This window comes from Grus americana, chromosome 12 (assembly GCF_028858705.1).
Source record: "Grus americana isolate bGruAme1 chromosome 12, bGruAme1.mat, whole genome shotgun sequence".
Taxonomy (NCBI): Eukaryota; Metazoa; Chordata; class Aves; order Gruiformes; family Gruidae; genus Grus; species Grus americana.
The window spans coordinates 813135-834556 of NC_072863.1; the positions used below are offsets into that span (position 1 = coordinate 813135).

The following is a 21422-nucleotide window of genomic DNA, read 5'->3' on the forward strand; positions in this document are numbered from 1 at the left end:
GAGGGGGGGGGGGGGTCAAGCGCTGCTGGCCTGCAGCGTCACCAGGGTAAAGCTCTTGCGGGACTCGTGCAGCTCCAGCCGCTTGGTCTGCAAGCAGCCCTTCACCTTCTCCTGGAAGGAGGCGGTGGTGATGGTGTAGAGGATGGGATTCAGGGCGCTGTTGATGGGCAGGATGAAGATGACCACCCAGGAGGTGATGGTGCCTGTGCCAACCAGGGAATGACATCAGGCACCTGCGGGGGGGGGCTGCCCCTGTCCCGGGGTAACCCACCCGCTCCAGCCCACGCAGCGGAGAGGGGTGATGCCATTGGGGGGCCCATGGTTGGAAGGGCAGCCCCCCCCTCCCCATCCAGGGGGTCATGGCTGCTGCTCCCTGGGGAGAGGCAGGGCCCCAGGGAACCCCGTGACGCTGCCTGTCTTCCCTCGCAGCCCCTGTGTGCGTGAAGAGAGCTCCAAACTCGAGGGGTCCCTGACCCAGGGGCTCACGGCGGGCAGCAGCCAGCGCTGGGCTCTGCTTTGGGGCCTCGTGGGGAAGTGGGGTTCACCGGGGGGTTCACCTGGTATTTCCACCCGCAGCAGGGAGAGCAGCTTGAGGAGGAAGATGGGTATCCAGCAGAGAGCATCAGTGAAGACGATGAAGAAGAACCGCTTTGCGATGGCGACTTCGCGGGAGCAGACGCCCCTCTCTGCTGTTTTGGACGCGGTGACGTGGATGGAGTAGAACATGCCGGAGTAAGCAAAGACGATGGTGATGAAGGCTGCGAGATTCAAGCCTGGAGAGGAAGAAAGCTCGCTCTGAGCGTAGCCAGAGTGCAAAGCTCATGAGCTGGGATCGGCAGCAGGACAACTCCTGCTTTTATCGCTAGAGGGGGCAGAGACATCTCAGCAGCCCCGGTTAGTCCCAAATCCAGCCTTAGCCCAGCGGTGCCCATGGCCTTGGCCAGCTCTGGGGTGAAGCTAGGACCCTCCCCAGCCCGGGATGGAGCGCAGAGCTGGCACCCCCATCTAACAGGGTCCCAGAGGGATGGCAGTCCCCCATAAAGTCAGACATCCCGCTCGTGGAGGTGGTGCAGGCTCTCGTGGCACCCTGGAGGGGGACGGCTGGGCTGAGCAGCCCCGTGCCCACCACGGAAGCCTGTCCTGCCCCACATCGTCCCCCTCCCTGGGTCTCAAGTCCCGAGGTGGCCTTACCCAGGTAGATGGTGGCGGAATAGCCCCGGGCACTGGGCCGCTCGCCCAGGTCAGACTGCAGCGGGAAGCACACCCCGTTCCTCCCGTAGTAGTTCCCAAAGGAGTCCTTACACCACAGGGGGACGATGCTGAGGGAGAAGCCCAGAAGCCAGATGGCCGCTAGCACAGAGATGGTCTGCTTCTTGCCAGCTCTGTGGTGGCTGAACGGGAACACAATGGAGAAGTATTTCTCCAGGGTCATGTAGGTCAGCAGCAGGACCGACACCTCGGAGGACAGCATGGCCAGGCTGCCCACCAGCTGGCACGGGAGGCTGCCCATCCAGCCCTGCGCGTGCTTGTTGTATTCGCCCGAGTACTTGAGGTCGAAGGCTCCGATGACGAAGAGGTAGATGCCCATCAGGCCATCTGCACCTGGGGGAGGTGAGGTACACTGAGAAAAAAAAGCACCAGCAGGCAAACATAGCCCTTCGCATTAACGCCACGGCCATAAAGCCATCGTGGGTCCGGGCAGCCTTTGGCTTTAGGACGTACGTGTGTTTATACATAGCGCGAAGAGCTGCCTGCTGCTGCCCGGGAGCACAGACCTGCGGGCAGGGGCCGAGAGGTCCCAGGCACAGAGGGATGCCCAGAACCCACCTGACACCAGCAGGAAGGGAAAGACGGCAGCAGAGGGGCCTGGCTGCACGGGGGAGGGCTGGCATCAGCCAGGCAGCCCCTCCCTGGGGAGACGCTGGTGGGCATCATCCGCCCCGTTCCCCCTGTGCCCCCCTCCCCGGTCCCTGCCCCTCTGCCACCCAGCTCACAGCACAGGGACTTGATGGCCATGGTGTGCTGGCTGTTCTCCGTGACGATGAAGGACCGCATGCAGACGACGAAGAGGTTGCCGAAGCAGGTGAGGCAGGCGATGACCCAGACGAAGATGCGGAGGATGATGTTGGCGAGGAGGTTCTCGAAGGAGGAGATGCCGTCGGTGTTGGGCTTGCAGCTGCGCACGTGGGGTGCGTAGCTGCAGTACTGGAACTTCTTGAAGTAGCTGTCAGGGAGGGGGGAGGAAGGTTTCCTGACTGCACCGGGACCAGCAGCAAACGCGGTCCGGTGTGCACAGCCCCCTGCCCCGCACCCCCCGCTCTGCCTGCCCGCGCCGGCTCCCCCCAGCCCCTCGGCCACGGTTTTCCCTGTCTGGGTGGAAATTCTCACAAACTGACGTTTAAAAAATTCAATCCCTTACTCAGACCCTTCAAATTCCATTAACAGGGATTCACGTTTTTTCCCCCCGGTATATTATTTCAGATTAATCTTTTGAAGCCTTGTAAAAGTCAACCCATATAAACTTAGCAAAACTCTATGTTAGAAAATGACTACAAAATGGCAATGTGATGTTCATTTCTGCTTAATTATAGATAAAAGGAGAGAAAATGATTGCTTATTAGCAAGTCAGGTAGAAGATGTACCATATTTATAGCGCAAGTAGGCCAATTACGGAAAGGAAGACGTACAGTTGTCTTTCATTACAGGTACTTTAAAATGTGTATGTCATCTGGAGAAAATGAATGATTTATTTTCTCCTTCCAAAGAGAAGCTGAAGCACTCACAGCTGGCGGCACGGTCCGGTTTGCACCCTGTGTGTGATGCCTGTCCAGCCTGTCTGTCTGCACATCCCTGGGGTTCCTGGGGCGTTCTCTCAGATCCAAGCAGCAGGACCTCTGATGGCCTTACTCGCCCAGAGCGCTCAGCACACAGCCTAGCACGCCTTGGCCTGGCAGAGCCTACCTTGCCCACATCACCTGTGCAGCACGCGCCTTCAGAAACGCGGATCACGCTTTGTATCGCACACGCACCCGGATGGGGCACCCGCACCTCTGCAAACCGCTGCCTTCGCACCGGCAAAGTGCTCCAAACAAGCCCCAGCTAGGGGAGACCCTCTTGCCCCAGGGGATTTAAGCAGTGTCGTCATGCTCGGGGGCGTCCAGTGGGCTGAAATAATTTGCTCGGGGGGTAGGAGTGAACCTGTTTGCCCCCCCCCCCCCCCCCTGCACCCAGCACCCCCAGGCACGGGTGCCGGGGTAGGAGCAGCCGCCTGCTCCCCCCACTCACATGTGGGAGAGGTTGGTCAGCTTCTGGAAGGTCAGGTTGTGGATGTTGGGGATCTCCAGCCCTTCCAAGCTCCTGCAGAAGGAAAGCAGCGCAGGGGAGGCTGCGGGCGGCCCCGGGCTGGGTTTGGGCTGCCACAGACGGAGGCAGCGCTGTAGGGTCGGGGCTGGTGTGGGACTCACAGAGACCGCAGCTGGGGCAGGTTCTCAAACTGCCCGGGGAAGAGCTCTCTCAAGGGGTTGTAGGAAACATTCCTGAAAAGAGACAAGCCTTCGGTGTTTTTCCCACCTGCAGCTATCAGAGTAGCTGGAAGCGACGGCAAAGGGGGGGGTGGGTGTGTGTGTGTGTGTGTGTGTGTTTCTGTGGATCTTCCTTGCACTCCCCATTCCCCGGGATGGGGCTGCAGCCCCAAAGCAGCAGCAGGTCTGTGATGGCACCGTGCTGCGGGCAGACACCCCCCCGGGAGGGAGCCCATCCTGCTGGGGCCACCCCAGCTCTGGCGAGCAAACAGGCTGTGCAGCAAGGACAGCTTCCAACAGGATGGGGGACAGGGGTCCTGCAGGGCCCCCCCGGGCAGCACAGCCCCGGTACTCACAGCTGCTGGAGCTCAGTCAGGCCACAAAACAGCGAGGAGGGGAGCCGGTCCAGTCTGTTGGACGACAGGTCGCTGCGCAAAGGAGAGCGGCGCTTGAGGGTACCAAGTCTCACCCCCCCCCCACCCCCCCAAGGCCCCCAGCCCTGCCCCTGCCTGCAGGCAAGGGGGGGGGTCCAGGCAGGCTGTGGCTGGAAACTTACAGCTCCACCAGCCTCTTCAGCCCCGAAAACGTCCCGTCCTGGATCCACCGGAGCGCGTTTCTGCGCAGGATCCTGGAGAAGAAGGAAGGGGCCAGCGCGTGGGTACGGCACAGCCCCACGCACCCTTTGGGAGCATCGTCCGACCTCCGGACTGGCCGTGAGCAGCCGGGGGGCACACGGGGTTCACCTGCAGGGTGCACCCAGCCCTGCCGCGTCCCTCCCAAACGCACCCAGCCGCAGCCATCGCCTTGGGGGCGGCACGGCCAAATGCTCCGCTGTTGTGGGGAAGGGCTGACCCGCACCCTGCTCGCAGGCACGAGGGTCCAGCTCACACCAGCCCACAGCTCAGCACAGAGCCCCTTGGAGGCGTGGGAGATGAGCAGAGCTGGGTAAAGCGCTCAGAAGTAAAAAACCCAGACCGGTGAAACACAAACCAGCCCCTGGGCTGGGGGGAGGCCTTCATGTTCCAAAGCAGTGGGAGAGCCCGTGAGCACCCTGACCTGGGCACGGTGCTCCTCGGTGGAGGCTCATGCCAAGCAGCCGGGCTCCGCTGAGCTCCGACGCTGAGCAGGGCAGCCCGCTCTAACATGGCTCACGGCACGGCTGGGCATGGGGCGGGGGGCAGATGGGGGAGTCCGGCCAGGACGGCTCGTCCCACAGAACCCGAACGCCAGCCCCTGCCTCGTCTGCTGCCTCCTGTGCCGGTGTCACCGTCAGGGTGTGTTTACACCGTCCGTCTTGCCCGTACGGGCGTTTCCATGGCACTGCCATAACAGCCCCGGGAAACACGCTGCTGATCAAAGCCAGCGGGCTCGGCCGCGGGAGAAAGGATGGACAGCGGGGCAGCAACCCACCCACCCGGCACCGGGGGCTGCGGGCAGCTCTCACTGGAGGGAGAAAAAAGAAGGGGTGCATATTTGGGGGATTAAATGCCTATTGGGTCTTCTCCAAGAAAGGCTGGATGGGGGATCAGGGTCTTTGTGCAGCATTCTTCAGCTGGGAAGTCACAGCAGAGCTTTCCAAAGCACTCATCATCAGAGACATTGTGGGGGCAGAGGAGGACCAGGATCAGACCTCAGGGACTGTCAGAAAACTGCAAAGGGGACCTTCACCCCATCCACATCTCCATGGGCCAGCCTGGGGCATCTGCTCTTCACCTGGCCAGGGACCACGAGGTGGGCACGGGGTGTAATATCGCCCTGTCACAACGGCCCGACTTTCAAATGCACTGCTCAGCATCTGCTCCACCTGCCGGGACCTCTGTCAGGAGCTACAGGGAGTTGAAGAGCACTTTGCAAACCTCTGTGCGAGGGGAGGGAGCGGCTGTGGGACCAGAGCACCCAAGCCCTCTGCTCTGCCAGCCACGTACCCTGCTCCTGCACGGGGCAGTGACGAGCACTGGGGTGCTGGTGCTGCTTTGCCCTCAGGCAGGGGCGTACTCTGCTGCGCCTCGCAGGAAAGCGATGTCTGGGGAAGGAGAGGGGAGAGCAGCTCCTGCCAGAGACGATCCCATCCCCTCCCAGCCACGTATCACTCACTGCCCCGATAAGCCCTGGATTTACTTGCTCTGATCCGGCAGCACTGGCACAGGGTGCTGCAATGCATTCCCAGCGCTCCGGGTAACCACGATTCCTGACCCCCGGGAGCGCGGCTGGGCTCCCCATCCCACTTCTGCTCTCCCGCCGTGGTCCTGTGGCCGCTGGCAGCCTTGTGCTGGTGGAGAACACCTGCACGGTGCACAACTCCCGTCCTTATCTGCTGGGGCTCCGGGGGCCGCAGAGCTCTCTCTGGGAGATAGATGCCTGTCGTGTGCAGGAAAGCTAGACCCTGGGAGAGGCCGGTGTATCGTGATGCAAATCCTCTGCCTTTCTCAGCTCCAGGAGAGCGGGAGCTCAGCCCTGGGGCCAGGGGGGAACGGGGCAGGAGCAGGCTCCAAGCAGGGGGGAGGAAACAGACGCTGTTTGACATGTGGAGAGCCATCTCACAAGCTTTATGGCCTTCCTCAGGGATATTTTTAGGGGATTTGGATGCCAGTGGAAGGGCCTGGGCCGGCTGCGAGCTCTGGTATTTGCTTACCATAGGAAACTTTATCCATGCCCTGTCCTGCCCCTATCTCCCACCTGAAGAAGGTCCCCATTCGATTTGGACAGCCCCCACGGGCTGGTGATGGACACTGGGATGAGCCCACCAGCCCCCCAACCCAGGGTTAGCCATCCTCCGGCACAGGGCCCCTGGAAAAGGCTCTGGGGCCGCTGACCAAGTCCCTACAAAATTTGTGCAGCCAACTGCACTGTTGATGCTGTGTACAAACAGGGCTGAAACCATTAAACGCGAGAGCAGCCCCTCAGTGAGCCCACAGCAGCGGGAAACGGGGGCCCCAGCCGATCGCTGCCTATCCCCCCTCCTCCCTCCGTGTGCCCGCAATGGGACGGGGTCTGCGCCAGCAAAGGGGGACCACAGCTGGGCCCCCGAGGTACTCACAGCACCGTGAAGTCGTGGCACTCCTGGAAGACAGCCCTGCGCACCGCCCGGATCCTGTTCCCTTCCAGCTCCCTGCAGAAAGGCAATGGTGGCTGCCACCTCCCCGGGCTCCCCCGCATCCCTGCCGTGCTTGGGGGCTGCCCAGCATGATCCCTCACCTCCCGCTCTGCCCCCATCCCCATCGGGATGCTCCCAGCCCTTCCTGGGCAGCGGGAGCAGCAGCCCCTGCCCGCCCCGCAGGCAGGGTACTCACAGCCAGCTGAGCTTCGGCATCTCAGTGCAGAGGGAGGTGTTGGGGATTTGAGTCAAAGAGTTGTTCAGCATGTACCTGGTCGGGAGGCAATAAGGACAAAGGAGGGCATGGCACCGCATGTCTGCTGGGACACAGCATGGATATGGTCCTGCTGCTGCTCCCACGGATACCCCGGGGGGGCTCAGGGCCGGTGGTGCAGCCAGTGCCAGTCCCACGCAGAGCGGCCACGTGAAACACAGAGCGAGTTCTGCTGCCACCACCCCAGGCAAAGGCAGCTGTTAACAGCAGTGCCGAGCTCCATTCACCTTCTTTAGGAATGGTATAAAGGAAATGATACAGGGCACATTCAGCTGCTGTGGGAGATGCTCTCCAGTGAGCTGCGATGGACACGTCACCAGCAGAACAATGCGTGAAAGCGGCAGCAAGTGACCCTGGAGTGACGGCCAGTAAAGGCAAATTTATAGCCTGAACTCCCGCTGGTGTTTTTCCCAGCACTTTTGCACATGCCTGTGTGCACAGCGTTCCTCACTGCACGTTTTGTGTCCGCAGTTCTAGTTTATTTGATTTGCTAGCAAAAATGCAGAAGGATAAACAGAGCACGTCACCAAGCAGAGCGGCACTGCTGCCTGCAACGTGGGAGCGCGTGGCAGAGGGGAGCTCCGTCCCACTGCAGCCGGCACGGCTCCTCCCCGGGGACAGGTCTGCGGGCACCAAGCATGACCCAGGTTTTGCGGGGGAGCAAAATCCTGGCGTCACAGCCCCTCTTCCCCACGCCCGCTGCCAGCCCCAGCTGCCCTCTGTGCCCATGGCTCCCCTGTCCCCAGCACAGCCGTTACCCAAGTCCCGCACACCCGAAAACCAACTTTCAGGCTTTTACAGCCAACTCCAGCAGTTACATCTCCAGCAGAGTGGGCGCGAGCCTGGACCAGCAGCCGTGGCCGCAGCACACTCCTTGCGGGTGCATGCCCAGGGAATATAGCTTAAAACGTGGTCAGATGTGTGTGCATATGTACGTGTGTCCATGCACTCACACACACGTGTGGTTTTCCCCCCCTAACACTGACTCCAGGCTGCTGCCAAGGTTTCCGAGCTGTATTCCAGACTATGGAGAAGGTGTTAAAGTCACCTTATAGCGATTGCAAAATTGGTTGTGTGGGTTTTTTTAACTTCATTATCCTGTACTTCCATCTTGGAAATGGCTGGACCTTAAAAACCCCTTGGCTCCAGATGACCTGGGGTGAAGCCACCCAGCAGAGGGGCAGCGGTTTGGGAAAGCATCGGGTCCTGTTGGCGGTCTCAAGGAAAACAATCAGCAACCGAAATCGCAGGCACTGCTACCCGTCCTGCTCATCAGCAAGTGCTGAGGCTCTGCTCAGGCCAAATATCACAGGGACCTGCCTGTCCCAAGAAAAGCAATTAACACCAGTTTTAATTAGAGCATGCTGAGAGCAGGAGGTGGCACAGAGAAGCAGCAGCAGCACCAGCAAAGCCAGGTCAGGCATCCCCTGCAGCTCCTGGAAACGGGAGCGAGATGGACCTCTCCCTTGTACCCTCACCCCTCGTGCTCCGGGGAGGGCGAGGAAGGCACAGCATCCTTTACATGCCCCGAGAAAGGCTAGAAGCTGCCTGGAGAAGGGGTGCAGAAGGTACCATGCAGATACCCACAGAGCAGGGTCTCCCCAAACCCCACGGGGGGGCTGCCCACACCCCTACTTACAGGAAATACAGTGACTTCAGCCCCGCAAACGTCGCAGGGACAATCTGGGCAATCCTGTTGTTGTCCAGCATCCTGGAAGGAGAAGGGGAGAAGTGAGACGAGGGGACCCAGAGAGGGTGAGGAGGCAGCAGGACCCTCCCATTAGGGAGAAGCCCCCCCCGCATTTAGCGCTGCGTGCTGCCCCAGCAGAAGGTGGCTCCATCCCTCCTCCGCTGCAAGCTTCTGTGGATACCCCTCCCCAGGCGGGGGGCTGCCCCTCTGAAGCTGGGTCCCCCGCTTCGAATCCTGCCCAGGCAGCCCTGGCTGAAGCGTTAGATCCAGCTGCAGAGTCTGGATTCCTTCACAGTCAGGGTCTGTTGGATTTTTCCTCTCTTCAGCTGTGAAATAAAGATAAATCAGAAACCATTTGGGGAATTCAGGGCTGTGCTTGGCTTCTCAAAAGTCCTCTGGCTTGTTTGCACCACAGACCACCCTCTGCAAGCTGCTCATCCTCCGGTTTCCCTCTTTGATTTAAGGAATAACTGAGCTGATCCTACGGCAAGCCTGGGGGGTGGCAGATCTGCCCCAGCTGCTCCTGCAGACGCAGGACGGGAATGAACCATCTTGTAGAGTGGCCTTTACAGTTTCTCTTCTGTAGCACGGGCCCAGATCAAACAGAGCCTTTGAGAATAAACAGAGGGGAAGGATATTAGCTGTACTTTCAATTTAGCCCTATATTTTTCAAGGTGATGGAGCTGCAAATCTCCACGTTTAATAGTGCACTTGAAGCCTTTTATACACAACCCTGCGGTGCTCCAGCCCGGGAGCTGAGGCTGCCTCTGCACAAAGCCCGTCACCGCACCCTGCTGCCGCAGCTCCGGACCAGCAAGGGCAGCGTGGCACGACCAGCACCTGTGGGCACCAGCCGGCCATAACGAGATTTTGGACAAGACCACGTCCAGTCCGTGCTAAACCTGCCCCAGTAATGGGAAGGAAACTCAAACAGGAGTTTCATAACAGAGCTGCAGCAGAGGTGAAGCATGCCCCGGTCCCCAGGGCTGGTGGGAAGGCGGGGAGGTGGAGACCCAGAGGGGCATCGCGCCCATCAGGGGCTCCTTACAGACACCCCAAAACCATCACGCCTACTTCCCCCCACCCCAAGGAAATGAAATTATGGTAAATGCAAGGAAGAGTCAGGATCAGTCCCACCTTCAGGGACTGGAGGAGAACTCACAGCCACTCGAGGCGATGCAGGTCCTCAAAAACCCGGGGCTTCAGCTGCACGATCCTGTTGTGGCTGAGGAACCTGGAACCAGTGCAGAGGGGGAGAGCAATCCTCGGATACCGCTGCCGAGCCATCCCACTTTGCCAAAGCTGTTCTTCCCGAGCTGCCCCCGGCTTTGGGTGCGCCGGGCACCATCTCCCTTCACAGCTCAAACACAGGATCCCAGCTCAGGCTGGAAAACGTGGGGATGGAACGGCTGTGTTTGTAGGAGGGGAAATGCCTCTGCTCTGCCCTGTGTTCACCCAAAATACGTGCAACGCCAGCTTAAAGCACGCTTGACACAGACTCTTGCAGGAGCATGAAGAAGGGCTCAGAACCCGACCTCGAGCCGGCTGTGCCTGAGCCTTCGTGCCAAGAGGAGCAAAGGACGGCGGCTGTCCCAGGGCTCCCCTCCCCAGGGCCCCGGAACACAGACACCCAGACACCTTTACTCACAACATTTTAAGCTGAGAAAGTCCAGCAAAGGCTTTGGGTGAGATCAGCCTGATCTTGTTGTTTTGCAAAAACCTATTTAAAAAAACCGAACAGAAGAGGGACTGAAGTATGTTTTCCAAGGGATTCTCAGGGTGTGTGGGACGTGCCCCTCTCCACAGGGTCCCTCCCTGAACTCCCAGGTGCAGCAGCCTGGAAAGGTGATGGACTGAGCAACCAAAGGGTCCGAGCTCTCCAGAGCAGGACAGCTTGCTCGTGAGGCACCTCACACCAGTGTGCACACGGGTGGTTATCAGCTAACACGGGTGCTGCTCCACGACCTGCTCACGCACCCATCAGGAGCGGTACGGCAGGGGCAGCGCACCAGGAGCTTGCAATGCCCATAGCAGGTGCCTGCTGACTTCAGTGGGCACCACGGGCTCCAGGAGCTGAAAAAAGCCCCAGTCTGGACAAGCAGAGTGGCCCATCAGGGTGCGTTGTCCCAGCAAAGCTGTCCCAACAAGCACATGCTCCTCTATGCATGGCCCCACCACTGCTGACCTGCACATCCACTGCTCTCCCCTTTTATACGAGCAAGAAAGGCAATACTCACAGCTTCTCCAGGCTCCTGTACCTGGCAAACTGATTGTCCAGCAGAGAACTGATTTCATTTTTCTTCAGGTCCCTAGAAGGGAAACAGTCAAACCCAGGGCCAGCAGACTAGGACAGAGGAGAGGCCTTTATCAAAGGAGAACAGTGAAGACCAGACCCTCCTCTTCTCGTGCAATACAAACAAAATGCAGGGCAGCTGCTGTTCATTAACACTACACTGCTAATTGCCCTCTGAATCTGCAAGCATTATTTGCTGCAGATGAGTTTTTTCACGCTCTCCTCCCTTCCCAGCCCTTGGTTCGTCTGTGCAAAGGCACCCCAGGTTCCGTCCCTGTGCATCCCAGGTGGAGGTGTGGCAGCAAGGTCAGGCTCCCCGTCCTCACCGCGGGCAGGATCTGGCAGCTGCCTGCTCCCAGCACAACACTGCTTGTGGGAGAGTTGCAGTGAGCAGCAGAGGGCTGCGTCTGCACAGAAAGGGCTCTTTGATTCTTTGGATCCAGGGACAAGTAAAAGCCAGGGATTTTATTTCCTTGCCTCTAAGCCTGTTTTCCTGCCAGCTGGCAGCGTGTGCCCTGCTCGTGCCTCTCCCGGGGGAGAGGGGTGCATGCACCCACTGCTACTCACATCCTGGTCACGTTGGGGGAGACCCGGGGGACAGTGGCGAGGTCTCGCTCGGTGCAGTCTACAGCCCTTCCCCAGCACCGGCACCGCTCTGGGAAGAGCTCCAGCCCTGCGGGCAAGCAGAGGGGACGGGCTGAGGGCAGGGCACAGGGGGCCCGTGCGGGGCCGGGGAGACCCGTGGGGTGGGGAAGGATGCCCGGCCCTGGGGAGGACGGCTTACAGCAGGCATCACCCCCGTCTTCCACCGCCGTCCTGCCGCTCCTCGCGGCCAGCATGTCGCCCAAGATCTGCAGCCAGCCGCTGTCATCCACTGCGGGGCAGAGAGCGGGGACCACCGTTAGAGGCACTGCCTGCTCAGCAGGGACATCCGAGCCAAACCCTGGCGGCCTCGGGAGAGGGTCCTGCATCGCACGGAGCCTGAGATGCGGCTCCGAGTCCCACAGTTGTACCAGGGCAGAGCAGGGATTCATCCGGCCCTGTGGCACATCTCCAAGTGCACCCACAATACAATTTTCTTTCCTCTGTTTCTAGCATCCCACCTCACCCACTTTAAGGGTACCCCAAGCCAGGTGCTGCATCCAAGCCGCTCAGCCAACCAGCTCCCAGAAGGGCTGAATTTGTCCAACTCATTCACACTCCTGGACTCAGCATCCCTGAGCAAAGAGCTCCACAGTGTCACTGTGTGTTGTGCGAAAAAAGGAACTAACGTTGTTTCTTTAAACCTGCCGAACCCACGTGCCCTGACTGCAGGGCAGAGCCCCTCTGCCCCTCCACCACGGCCCAGAAATCACTGCCCCAGCCTTGTAGCAACAAGGGTTTTCCTGCACCCCGGCCTGGGAGAATCCCTGACGGAGGAGCTCCTCCCCGGGGCACACATGGCCACTGTGCGGGGACAGCGTGCAAATGCAAGAGCCGGGGAAGCAGCTGGATAACGAAGCAGATCCAGGATTCCTCACGCTGTCGTTGCTCCCAGGGGAAAAACAACCTCTGCCTTAATGCACTCGTGGTCCTGGACCCTGGCGTTCCCGGGTCCGGGGGTTACTCGCTCTGAGGGCATCCCTCTTTGCGAGGGGCTGGCTGCTTACCGCAGTTCTCCTCGTCAGCCCCGTTGTCGCAGTCGTCCTCCCCGTTGCAGTGCAGGGCCTGGGGCAGGCAGACGGAGAGGTTCCCGCAGGGAAACTGCCCCAAGGGACACGCGTGCCCATCCCGCCGGGAGAGGACCAGGGGGGGCTCTGCCGAAGGAAGAGGAGATGCTCAGCGCTGGGGCAGCACCTCCCACCCCCAGACCCCTCGCAGATGCTGTACTGTTGCCTTCAGGGCACAGAGCTCCTGGGGCCGCATCCTGCTTTGTGCCCAGCTCCAGTGACTTTCGGGGCAGCGTGGGGCTGAAGGGTGCCCGTGCTGTCGGTAAGGACCAGCGTGGCCACACCAGTGCCCTGCGAGACCGCGCTATGGCTGGAGCAAACGTGAGCTGCGGGGTGTCGGGGACCGCCGAGGAGGCATGGGTGTGCAGCGGGGGAGAGAGGGACCCAAACCCTCGCCTTCCAAGCACTTTCAGCTAGCAAAACGCTGCCTTGGAGCCAGAAGATCTGAGCAGAGGCAGGTCTGCCAAGGAGTGCGTGGAAATGGAGAGCCCGAGAAACCCACCACCCCACCTCTCCTCCCCAGCCCCCCAGGCCACCCCGTCCCCGAGGCAGAGCCCCATCCCCAGGTGCAAAGCTGTCCAGGCAGCTCTGGCTCCCCTTTTGCTGACCCCTTTCCATCAGAGCCATCAGAGGCAGCCAGCTCCAGGGCCTTGTTCATTAACATCCTGCAATTATCCATGGCAGAGGCACGCTTCAGATCCAGCTAAACGTTTCCACAGCCCGCTTTGATCAGGACCCTGGGAAGCGGCAGCCATCAGGCACCGGGGAACACTGCTGGGGGGGCCAGCTTGTCGCTCAGGATTTTCTCCAACTGCCAGGCTATTAATGGCTAATGGTGCATGCTATAATTAAAAGCACTTTGCCTCACTCACACGCTCCCCCATTACCATCCCATCAGCCGGCACTGCGGCGTGATGCGGGAATGGAGGGGATGCAGGGGTGACCGGCGGGGGCTTGCAGCGCATGGTGGGCAGCATCACGTGGATGCGGTCCCCTCCGGCCCGCCCGGCAGCCAAACTGCGGGTGCCCCGTCCACACCAGAGGGGTTTTCCTGCAGACAGGTCATGCCTGGACCTGGGGAAGGTTTCTGTTAGCCTAGAAATATCCCTGCTTTCTGCGATAGCTGGCCGAGCTAGACGTAAACAGCGTGCACTGCCTGAATCCCTGCCCGGACATCTCTGACCAGCCGGGGGTCCCGCAAGCCTGCCCCAGGATTTACTGACACATCTGGGTGTTCTGGGGAAAATCAAGACTCCAAATCCATGCAGAACCCGATGATTTTAATCAACATGATTCAAAGTGGTTTAAGATTTGAAGCAGAGTCTACCGTGGCCCCATAAATCTTTCCTGAAAACTGGAGCCATCCCAAGCACCTCTGGAAGGGATCTCCATCCACTTGAAGCCATAAACCGGGTCCAAGCAGCATTTTTAACAGACCCACACCATTGCTCCTCTTCATCCCCCACCTTGATCCGCCGAGCCCCCAGGTCCCACGCGTTGGGCAGCCTGGGGCACCAAGGGACTCCCCATTTCTGTAAGGTTTTGAAGGCTGAGCCGCCACCTTGCCCAGGAGCAGGCTGCCAGCACGTGGGGGCTGGCGGGGGCGGCTCTGTCTCCCCTGGGACCCCTTGGGCTCACCCCAGCTCCAGGCAGCTCCTGGGCACCGTGCTGCCGGAAAGGGCCACGTCTCCTCGGCCCCAGAGTGAAACATCTGGGTTGTAGCCTTGGTACAACTTCACTGGGCTTCCAGAGACCTCTGGTTTGGAAGCGCCTGCCTTTGACTAGTCTTTTTGCAAACCAGGAGGTAATTTTAGATTTCTGTAAATGCTTGTGGCTATACTTCTGTATGAGATGTGTCTAAACCCACGGGGGTATCACACGTGCTACTGCAGAACACTGAAACAACTGTCAAACAAATTGCTGTCTGCCCGGGACATTACAAAGCATATCTGCTATTAAATGTTGCAAAAATTTATTGCTGAAAATTCGGTTATGCGTGATCTTTTGTTTCGTTAGCCAGGAGCAAAAACATCTATTTTCTTCTGATAACACGACAGGCACGAGTCGAGGCTGTGACAGACAAGCCACCAGAGATGGGGTGAGGGCTGCCGTGTGTGCTGGGGGTCTTCCCAGCCTGCAAACGCCGTGATGACATCACACATACCCCAAAGGAGGAGGACAGGAGCCAGCACGTGGCCGTGTCTCTCCGGTGAGCGGTGCAGGCAGCGCAGGCAGCTCCTGCTCCGGTGACATTTCCTGGGGAATTTGCCCAGAGACGGCTCGTTCTGGGACAGCCTCATCCAAGACCTCTCGTCAGTGCAGAGTCTCAGTGACTTTAAATACCTCTGGGCGTGATTCTGCTCTAGGAAGCCAAACCTCTCCAAGAGGACAGATGCAGACAGAGACCTCCTGCAATGACGACGGGCGAGTCGCTTCGCATGGCCGTGTCTCACCCGGGAAGAGCCAGTTTCGGTCCACCCAAATGGACCAACGCCTCCGCCTGCTCCCGGCCGGGCAGACCGAGCAGCGCCGGGCTGCTGCCGACACCGGGGCAGCGCGGGGAAAGGAGAAACCTTTTACCTCAACTGTGAGCTGGAAGGGGAAGGGATTTTGCAAGATTTGGGTTTATAGATTAAAGCCAGCACTGCAGCAGCGTACAAAAAAGGCTTTGCAAGGAGCGGGGCTGGTGCCCGTGGAGTTGCTCTCTGCCAGCAGGTCGAGATCGGTCATCGGAGGCTCAGGCGGGTGTGAATCAGCAGCAGAGCAAGGACCTCCATCCAGGGAGGGAATAAAGGCCAGCGGAAAGCTCTGGTACGTGGATATCTCACAGAGGGCACGCACAAGCATTGATCTAAAAAATTCATGCGTTGCAAGGTGGACAAATGCAAACTCGTCGTGTGTGACCGCTCCTTTGGATTTTTCCTAAGAACCTGTTTCTCCGAGGCAGCGAATACAATAAAAATTTGAGCCAAGTTTAAGTGTAAGTTTATTTCTAATAGAACTGTTGAGTGTTAATGCTTCAATAAAAGAGTTTTATCATGTTTATTAAAAATACCTCATGCTGGCAGATCACACCCAATAATAAAAGCATGTGCGAAAAACTAAATAAAGTGACGTTTGTGTCAAAACAGCTCAAGCCTGTGCTTTCTGTCAGCGTGGAGTACCTGCGAGAAGCTGGAAGCTGCTCCTCAGCACGAGCCCTCCCCGTGGGTGCTCACAGTGAGCGCTGCACGGGAGCTGCACAGGACCCCGCCACAGCCCACGGGGGCAATGCCGGGAGGGCTCCTGCTACTGCAGGAGAGCTGGTATTTGCTCAGGACCCCCGTGAGCGTGTGCACGGGGACCTCCTGACTCCCTCGTAGCATCCTGCACGCAAAACGCGCTGGCGACGGTTTGCTTTAGGTGCGGGGGCAGCTCCTGCCGTGCTGCAGGCAGTACAAAGACATCCCCACGCACCCCCAAAGACAGCCTTCAGTCTGCCTGGAGGACCACGCGCCGGGGTCGAGCCGACCCACCAAGAATCAAGTTTGCTGACCTATTTAATGTGCTTCCATGCGTGCGTGCTTTAAGCACGCCCACGGTGGTCCTGCTGCTCCCTCGGCTGCTCTCTCAGCTGGCCAGCGCCTGCTCACGCTTGCTGGGAGCTGCGCTTTGGCACAGCTCCGCAGGAGCCTTGCAAGGCAAACACCTCAACAGTGAAATAAAAGGTGGACAAAGATTAAGGGCAGTTAAGAGCATCTCAGTGCAAATCTGCCGAGTGGGAAGCCTCTTCAAAGAAACCGGAGCGGTGGCAGGAGAAACGAGATGTTGGAGGTGCCGTCGGGTCCTGCCCTTGCAGGCAGCAGAGGCAGCGGCTGGCGAGGGGGTGGGCTTGTCAGGAAAAACGCGTCTCCTTAAGACAGCGTTTTGGGTGATGAAAGAGTAAAAAACCACAAATCGGGGGGATCGGGATGGTGCAGGACCCCTGGCTTTTGCTCCCTTGCAGCCCCGCTGAGGGAAGCGTGTCCCTCACCCTCTCCCAGTCCTGTGAATGGAAGTGGACCTGACCCCAGCCCTGAGACCTGAGCTCGAGTGCCCATTTTTTCCTGTCTTGGTTCCATTTCTGGTTATCCAGGGAGGCTCTCTTGTGTACTGTCACGTCACGTAGGTTCCTGGCTGTTTTCTTAGTCTGAATTTATGTAGGACCCACAGAAGGCAACAGGAACCTTTCCAGGGCCTCCGGGTCCCTATTGCAGAGATCGTATCTGCATATGGAGCTACGTAAATACTGAGAGAGGAGTTTATACATATACATATTTATACATATAAACACAGATAGCTTCCATTTTTTTTCAGGAACGATGCTGAAGCTCCAGATTCCCAGCCAAACCGATGCTTTCCCGCCACCCCCATAGCACCTCGTTCTGCTGTAACCCCCTCAGGGCTAGAGAATCCAGGGACTGTGCAGGACAGAAATCAGGGAACAACCTGGGACAGGAGAGGAGAAGGTGAAATAAAAAAAGCCCCAAAGCCAGGGAAAAGCGTGTGTTTCGGGCAAGGTGTAACGCTGAGAAAAGAGCAGATTTTTGGATGGTGCAGCCTATTAGATAAACTGACCTTCCCTGGCAGAGGCAGGACGGGGTGGGCACGGGCACCGTGCCGCACGGGGACCTTCCTGCCCGGCTCTGCAGGGCCGCAGAAGGAAGCACAGCCAGAGGAGGCAGCCAAAAGTAGCCGGGATTAAGTTCAGCATCTGCCTCGACTTTTCGTGAGGGCCACCCAGGATTGTAAACGAAGCCCACGCATCGCCAGGAAAACAGCCGTGACCAAATTCTCTAGAAACTAACAGGCTGAGAGAAGCATGCCTTCGGACCGCATCGCCTGTCTGCAAAGGGAACAGGCAAGTTCTGCCAGCAAAGTCCCGGAGCCGCAGGACGTGGCCGGGGGCGATGCATCGCCCGTCCCGTTCATCTCTAGCACCCGGGGCATCCCCACCGCCCCCCCAGGACCGCAACCCCCTTCACACAGCGCACCGCACACAATTCCCCGTACACTTCCCGTACTGTGGTGGGTTGAGCTGCACCTAAAGCAAACCACTCTAAACGAGCACAAATGATTAACTGTTTGATGAGAGAGAAAGGTTTAACCCCCCCCCTCGCACAGGGCGGGCAGGGAGGGAGCAGTTTGCATTGCCATCCACAGAAGTAAACCCCAGCAAACCAGACTAAAATGGAAATAGCGCAGGGCTCCTGCCTTTCCGCCACACCCTGCCTAATTCCAGCAAAAAGTGTCGCTTCTCAATCTGGTTTCTGTCCACCGCTCCCTCCCCTTTCAGACTGTAACGTCGGCGCGGCGGCCGCATCTGCTGCCCCTCCACTGCCGTGCTCGCTCCCTTCTCATGGCTGAAGGGCAGAATCACAACCCGCAGCTGCCTCTGGGTTTACAGGTAACACGGGTGGCCGGAAAAGCGAACAATAAGCAGCGCCAGGAGCCGCGGTACTGGGCACACAAACTCTCCAGGACAGCGCTTTCTTGGCGGAGCACGGCTGTTTTCAGGCAGCCAGCATCCCTGGGGCACGTGCCAGGATCTAAATCAAACTCCCACTACAAAATTCTCCACGCTTTCCCCCCCTCAACAGCCCAAACGGCCCGATTTCCTCCCCACTTTGGATGGCGTGACCTGCAAAGATAGCCACTTACTCGTAGCAGTGTAGAAAAGCGATGGCAGAAGGATCAGGAGCAGCCTCATGTCAGCAGCTGCTGGCGGGGCAGTCCCCGGCCCCAGGCAGCTTAGAAACGGTCTGGGCTGCTGGGCGGCCGAGGGAGGAGGGAAGGGAATGTGGAGATGCTGCGGGTCCTCTCCTGCTAACGTCCACGAACGCACTGACGTCTCCCGGGAGCACGCACGCCAGCACCGGGGATGCTACAGGTTGTCACCGGTCCCTGCAGAGCCAGGCGCTTTGCCTCCATCACCGGTCCGGGGAAGGTGCTGGTGCAGCGGCAGTCGCATCTGCGGCACCTCGCAGCCTGTGCGGGACTCTGCACATAAAATCCAGCCAGGGGATGCGTATGGTGAGGAAGAAGAGAAGGAAACGAAGCCGGTCCTTCGCCAGGAGGGTGCAGCCCTTCGCCTGCACTCCCCACCCCGGGGCAGCTCACCCACCTGCTGGCGGGGCACCCAGGGGAGCCCAGGGCCAGCCTGGGGAGGAAGAGGAGGAGGAGAAGGAGGAGGAGAAAGAGGAGGAGAAGGAGGAGGAGGAAGGATGCTTCCTCCCCACGAGGGCCCTCTGCTGGATTTGCAGCCAATACCTGCACCCACCCGTGTCCAGCGGCCGATGGACACGACCCAGCGGTGGCACCCACAGGGATCTCTGCCCATCCCTGCACTACACGCCCCAGCCAGCCAGCGTGGTGGGGGGACACAGCCCCAACGGGGACAAGGCAGGCACCGCCCTGAGCCTTCATCTGAGCACACCTCGGGGTACTCGGACTTGGGGGTCTGCGGTCCAGGTGGGCTGCGGGCAGGGGCCGGGGCCTCCCTCTCTCGCCACGCATGCTGCGGTCCCCCTGTCCCCATCCCCGTGCTGTGTCTCCCTCCCTGCCCCTTCCCCTCACCCGCTGCTCCCATGCCCACCGTGTCCTCATCCCGTGAGCACTCCGGGGGCGAGCAGAGAGGAGGGTGAGGGGGATGCTGCGCAGCCCACCCTGGGCACAGGTCCTCCTGCGGCGGGGGCTGTCCCCAGCCAGCCTGGCCGTGCCCATCGGTGGCTCCGAAGCAGCCAGGGACGAGCGGGGGCACGGCTGCCCCTTTTGCAGGCTGCTGGCCGGGGGCACGGCCCTTCCGCAGCCCCGCGCCCTGCACGCGTGGCCGAGCCTCTGGTCGGTGGGTCGTGAAACCCTGTGGACCAGGACGGTGGGATAAAACAGCTTCTCCGGCTCAAATTCACCGGAGCCCTGAGGAGGAGGGTGAGGAATCGGCTGGGGGGGGGGGTCCCAGAGAAAGCAAACCCCTGCCACCACGGCTTTGATCTCCCTGCTCAGCTCCCAGCCCATCTGCAGCAAGTGCGGGTCTCAGCATTTCCAAACGCTCGTTACTGGCCCAGAAAATCTGTAAAAATTTAACCCCTCCCCTGCTGCTGGAAAGCAAATCCTTACTCAGGTCACAGGACCTACTGTCCCACCTCCCCTCAACTTCAGGACATAAGTGTGTGGGATTAAATGACCTACATAGTCCTCCTTTTATTTGCACATTCCTCCAAATACATTTAAAGCTTATCAAAATTCTTGTTGATGCTTCTAAAACAACCCAGCAACTGCTTCTGTCCCTATTCCTGGTTGTCATCTGTCCTGACGCCCCTTACCTCCGCGCTGAAGGAAACGGGGTCCCAGAAACGCAGCCGTCCCTCCCGCCGCCACCTCCCCTCCAGCCGTCAGCTGACCCTGCCGCGGCCACGGTGCGAGGGAGCGGGGAACAGCTTCCGAAAGAACATGACATAAGGTATTTGTGGCTCTAAATCAAATTTGTTTAGGGTCTAATGGCATTTTGAAGCTAAAAGCCAGATAGGGTGAGGCTGGTGGGGGAAGAGGAAATGGAAGAGAGGCAAAATATTTCATTTTTACAGGAGGAAAGAAGCTGTTGGAAAAAAAGTTCTGTGCATGCAAATCTTAGACCTTCTGCAGGGGCTTTGCAATTCCACTGCTGCAGTTCAAAGCACTCGCTTTGGTCCCGAGGGCTGGACGGGGGCTCGGTGTCAGGAGACAAACCCACTTTTCTGCCCTCGTGTTCAAGCTTGGGCGCTTGCTGCAGGGTGCCAAGGTGCCAGGCGACAGGGATCGCAAAGCCTTCCAGCCTGCAGCCGGGAAAAACATCAACATTCTAAAAATCAAAGTGTGTTTCAGGGACAGACAACATTTCTTCCGCAGACTTTCCCGGAGCGTGCCTCAGGTCCCCGTGCGAAGCTGCGTGTGCACCACGAGAACAGCCGCCTGAGCGTTACAACCCCCAACGGCAAACGATGCGCCTGAGCCGAGGAACCCACCTCCAGCAATCTCCTCATGGCACAGAGGTCTGGGCCAGGATTTTGGCATCCAGCTTTGCATCCCGTCCTGCTTCCAACCCGGCGACGGAGCCCGCTCCCCTCAGGAAGCCCAGCAGAGGCCAAGGGGTGCCTACCTTCCCTTCTATGCACCCCACATTTCATGGCTCTTCATCCAACTTGCTGTTCTTGCACCTCTCCGGGGCATCGCCATGGCCCGTTCCATGCTCTGGCCCTTGACCAACCTTCTGTGCTCTCAAGAGCCTTTCAGCTTTCTTCCCCCATGTTCCTGCAGGCTGTCAGCATCTTTACACCAAGTTTGTATTTCTTAACGTGAGCTTTGTTAATGGGCCAAAAAATTTCCGCCCTTTGGCAGCAATCTTTGTCCAGCTCTTGGGGACTCACCTCCCACCAACCACCCAGATGATGTATGGGCCTTGGACGCTTCCCCACATGCATTAAATCTCCGGGCTGTGAAGCCCAGCAATACATTACGATACAGAGCCCCAAGGGGCTCGGAGAGGACTTGTGCAATTGCATGGCACAGATTTATATCCCGGGATTTTAAAAGTGTAACCTCTTTGCAAAAGCTCTGCAGTCATCTGCCGGGCAGCCCTCGCTCCAGCACAGCGCCTTCCCCGCCGGAGCTGTCCTTGCCGCCTCCCTGGATAATGTTACTTTTGAGCAAATCAAGCCAGCTTTTCCCTCTTACTTTGTTTTCCACAAGTTCCTCGTGCCAAATCCCTCGGTTCTCACTCAGGCCTGACTTCTCTGCTGCTTTTTTCCCCTCCATTTGAGGTGAGTCTCTGCCTGCATCCGAGGCCAC

At 59.0% G+C, this 21422-nt stretch overlaps 1 protein-coding gene across 1 annotated transcript; it reads right to left on the reverse strand.

The window, feature by feature from the left end:
• Positions 1-15: 15 nt before the first annotated feature.
• Positions 16-18309, reverse strand: LOC129211659 (relaxin receptor 1-like). Its single transcript, XM_054839090.1, has 18 exons — positions 18261-18309; positions 12522-12668; positions 11657-11746; positions 11440-11545; positions 10817-10888; positions 10228-10299; positions 9742-9813; positions 8529-8600; positions 6812-6886; positions 6559-6630; positions 4078-4149; positions 3878-3949; positions 3465-3536; positions 3286-3357; positions 1995-2224; positions 1192-1602; positions 558-773; positions 16-203 (listed from the first exon to the last, which is right to left on the reverse strand). Exons 1-18 carry the CDS (start codon positions 18307-18309, stop codon positions 16-18), a joined length of 2160 nt encoding a protein of 719 aa, XP_054695065.1.
• Between the last annotated feature and the right edge of the window lie 3113 nt (positions 18310-21422).